Source organism: Gekko japonicus, unplaced genomic scaffold, assembly GCF_001447785.1.
Source record: "Gekko japonicus isolate JY-2015 unplaced genomic scaffold, Gekko_japonicus_V1.1 scaffold6983, whole genome shotgun sequence".
NCBI classification, from domain to species: domain Eukaryota; kingdom Metazoa; phylum Chordata; class Lepidosauria; order Squamata; family Gekkonidae; genus Gekko; species Gekko japonicus.
The window spans coordinates 16860-20994 of NW_015160433.1; the positions used below are offsets into that span (position 1 = coordinate 16860).

A 4135-nucleotide genomic window follows, 5' to 3' on the forward strand; every position below is an offset into this window, starting at 1 on the left:
AGCTAGCATCACTTGTACCATTCGGTCTCTCGGCTGGAAGAACCACTGGAGCAAAGGGGTGCCTCAATTATCTGGCATTCCGCCATCGAAGAGGCTACCCCCTCAAAGCTCCTTGGCCAGGGCCCCTTCACTGGGTCCCTGGGAGGCGGTGAGTCCACAAGCATGCCGCCATCAACCGGAAGTCTACTTAGCTCAGATTTTGACTATAGTCACCTACTGAACTCTACAGCAGAAAATAGAATTTTTATATTCTGCTAACTGCGAGAAGTGTAATATTCAAAATACAATGTTTTGCTGTTACAGCTGTTAAAGAAGAAGAAGAAGTTAAGAAGAGATTGGATTTATACCCCGCCCTTCACTACCCAAAGGAGTCTCAGAGCAGCTTTCAAACTCCTTTCCCTTCCCCACTACAGACACCCTGTGAGGTAGGTGGGGCTGAGAGAGCTCAGACAGAAACTGCTCTTTTTCAAGAAGAGCTGTGCCAGAACTATGGCTAGCCCAAGGTCATCTAGCAGGTATAAGTGGAGGAGTGAGGAATCAAACCCGGTTCTCCCAGATTAGAGTCTGCAGACTTAGCCACCACACCAAATTCAATAAGTGTTTCTTAAATGCTAATATGGTAGATGGTATCATAAACAGGAATATAAGCGCTTATTTTGAAATATGACAGTGAATATGCAGGAGGGGCAGCCACCAGAGATGGTTATTGCCCCTTTGGCCTCTCTGGGGACTTCTGTGGGCTATTAGTTGGCCACTGCAGGAAACAGGATGCTGGCTTAGCTAGTTTTAGTATGATCCAGCAGGGCTTTTCTTTCATAAATAAAACAATTACTTGTGTTCTCAGTAATTTTAAATTCCCCCCCAAATTGATTGTGTCTTTCAAGTCTATCACTTTTTGTGGTTTCAAATACAGTCCTTCAACCATGCCCTTTATCTGGCAATTTTTTTTTCTTTGCCTCTTCTTCAACAGTGAGGAAGAATCCTATGAAACTCAATTTAGGTCATTGGTTTGAGATTTGTTGTTGGTTATTATGTTCCTGTGTGATTAGGAACTTTGTTCTCCCTTCTCCAGATTCTGCACCCTGGCATGGTACACTTTATGATGGGTTATTGTGTTTTTTCCCCCTCTGCAGGAACTTCTGCACCGAGATGATGAAGGTTGCCATCTTCCTTCTGTTTGTGGTGCTGATCGCTTCTCAGTACTCACGTGCTCAGACACAGCGTCACATATGTACACCTAATGGTGTGATAAAGTCATCCACTGAATCACTAGGTATTCAGCTCTGTAAGAACGAGGGTTGCCAGCACGTGCTTGGGAAATTCCTGGAGATTTGGTCTCCCAGATTAGAGTCCACGCACTTAACCATTACGCCAAACTGGCTCACAACAAATGAGGCATTTGCTGTGTTCGCCAGGACCTGAAAGGTCCAGATTTTCTCTGGCCTCCTCTATAGTCAAGAGCGGAGAAGAAAAGCTCTTTTATTGTGGCTAGCACAATCTCACTCAGAATAGCTTTCCAGCTTTGGGTTAGGCATATAGCTATTCTCTGCCTCCCCTTCTTATCCTTTAAATCCCCTCCCTATTTACCTGCTCTGTATTGCCCCCAAAAGGAGGAATTACACCCAATGAAACCACAGCCTATTGAGAACAAGAAACTGTGCTGTAAAAGTAAAATTATTTACTAGATTTATTTTACTAGATTACATTGGTGAGATATTCCTTTAACTTCTGTGACTGACTTCTTAATTATGTCAGCTGTAAACACTTTTGTGTAACTTCTGTAACACCTCTATGCTGTGTACTATAGCTTCACTGATTCAGAAGACAAGTTTACTGTAAAGGGGCGTAGATCTACTTAAAGCACATACAATATTTTATGAATGTGAATTCTAAAAGAGCTGGTAATTGTATTTTTAGTAGGCTTATATAATATCACACTTACAATTACAATGTACTGAATGCAATTTTTTAATGATGTTATAGACACTTATAATGCGGTTTCCCCACTTTGGGTATGTGTCTTGGCTGAGGGAAAGTCCCCACAACTTGAAATGAGCAACAAATGACTCCTTGGATAGAAATCTTTTCAGATTCTACACAGGAATTTGTACTTGGTGCATTTCCTAATCCCATGATGGCTCAAGGAGGCCTAGGGTAGTATTCTCTGGGTTGGGAAATACCTGGAGATTTTTTTGGGGGGGTGGAGCCCGGGGAGGGTGGTGCTTGGGGGAGGGAGAGATCTCAGTGGGGTATGAAACGTCATCAGTCCATCCTCCAAAGCTGCCATTTTCTCCTCTGTAGTCTATCTGGAGTTTGGCAATCCTAGGTAGGACTGAGGCTGGTTACCAGGACCAGAATCATGCAGGTACTTACAGCTGGACTTAGTCCAGCGTCCTTCAAATCCTCATGATGGATCATGATTGTTAAAAGCCTTGTGGGTGAAGGAGAAGTCCGGAGCAGCCAAGCAGGCGCTCTCTCTCTGCCACTAGAACTGAGCTTCTCCCCAAGGTCTCCACCAGCCACTCTGGTGTAGTGGTTAAGTTCACAGACTCTAAACTGGGAGAAGCGGGTTTGATTCCCCACTCCTCCACTTGCACCTACTGGATGAACTGGATGAGGTAGCCCCACCTACCTTACAGGGAGTCTGTTGTGGGGAGGGGAAGGGAAAGGAGTTTGTAAGCCACTCTGAGACTGATTTGGGTCATGAAGGCTGGGGTATAAATCCAATCTCTTCCTCTTCCTCTTCTTTTTCTCCGCTACTGGAGCTCTGGGGGTGCCCATGGGATCCCTGGAAAAGGGCAGGTTTCACAAACGGGTACTTCTGTGGCTCCCATGTCCAGCTCGTGTTCATGATGAGCCCTTTGGTTTTCTGGTCGTGGTCTTGGCAGGTATCCTGCGTTCTGGATGTCTAAGGGACTGTTGGGTCTTCCGGGATCTCAGTCTCTGTAGGATTAGCTGCCGTGACGACCCCTTTGTTTTCCAAGGAGGACTCATCAGGCCCAACCCTGATAATACCTCTCAATGCAAATTGTGCAGAGGCAACTGTTGGCCTTTCATGCATCATGGTCTACCACGGCGAGAAGCAGAATGCTCGACCAGATGGACCATTAGTCTGATCCATCAAAACTACTCTTATGTCCTTAAGTGACTATGGTGAAAGTAACCGCCGTGCTGTCTCACTTTGCAGTGTCTTCAGTACTGTCAACAGTCGAGCTTGATTGCACCAGCGTATCAGCACGTGGGGCCGATGCCTCCTGTCCTTCAGGTAAGTCATTTACTTTGCCAGCGGGGGAGGGTCATCTGGAAGAAGATCAAGAGCTGGGTACTGAGGACAGGGTGAACTCTCCTGCTCCTTTCCCCCTCTAACCTCTTTCTTTCCATCCTAGGCTACAAGGCCACTGGCTGTGCCTGCGGAATGGATTGTGAATCCTGGGATATCCGAGATAATGCTGCTTGTCACTGCCAGTGTGAGAACATTGAGTCGACTTCTGCACAGTGTTGCAGAATAGGTCTTGTTGGCTGATAATAAATCAAATGCATACGGGCTATTTGGCTGTAGCTACTGTGTTCAATAAAAGCAACTGTTTAAAGAGTCTAGTGTTTGCGTTTCCCCTTGAATTCATCCAAGCATGGCAGCTGCCTAGAGATGAGAAACAGGGACCACGGTAGAGCCAATAGGGCACTGCTGTCAGTCCCTACTCATAGTGAGGTTTGGAACTTCTCTGTGAGGACAGCAGCATGTATCTAACTTTAGACTGCAGGAAGCCTGGGAGATCATTAAGCCAGGAGGAAGGCCACTCCTTTGCTCAGCGGAGTGGTAGGATATATATGCCATTATCAATAGAAGTGAGATATACTTTAATGTATTGCCTCAAGTCCCAAGAGGGAGGGCCTCTTAAGTAGGAGGCAATAGCATTAATTCATTTGTTTTATTTTAGCCTAACCTTCTCCAAAAGGGATTCAGGGATAGGACACAAACAGCAGTTATAAGTCCTCTACCTTCTTGTAATCATAGCAGACAAAAGTATAAGTAGTCACATAGATCCATTGTAAAAATCATTCTGGGGTGGTGTCAGAAAGAAGTCATTCCAGGGGGAATATGTTTGGTGGAGGTGTCATTTTCATCCCATCGAAC

At 45.4% G+C, this 4135-nt stretch overlaps 1 protein-coding gene across 1 annotated transcript; it reads left to right on the plus strand.

Moving 5' to 3' along the window:
* Positions 1-395: 395 nt before the first annotated feature.
* Positions 396-3540, plus strand: LOC107116123 (resistin-like). The gene is made up of 4 exons (XM_015417997.1): positions 396-425; positions 1134-1273; positions 3188-3265; positions 3387-3540. The coding sequence occupies exons 2-4, from the start codon at positions 1150-1152 to the stop codon at positions 3521-3523; spliced, it is 339 nt and encodes a 112-aa protein (XP_015273483.1). The 5' UTR covers positions 396-425; positions 1134-1149; the 3' UTR covers positions 3524-3540.
* Positions 3541-4135: the final 595 nt, after the last annotated feature.

What these genes read in the sequence shown, in the direction of transcription:
- LOC107116123 (XM_015417997.1), top strand. Translation starts at nt 1,150, where the DNA reads ATGATGAAGGTTGCCATCTTCCTTCTGTTTGTGGTGCTGATCGCTTCT. An exon ending in GTCATCCACTGAATCACTAG is followed by an intron (nt 1,274 to 3,187) that starts GTATTCAGCTCT and finishes CTCACTTTGCAG; the next exon opens with TGTCTTCAGTACTGTCAACA. An exon ending in CGATGCCTCCTGTCCTTCAG is followed by an intron (nt 3,266 to 3,386) that starts GTAAGTCATTTA and finishes TTTCCATCCTAG; the next exon opens with GCTACAAGGCCACTGGCTGT.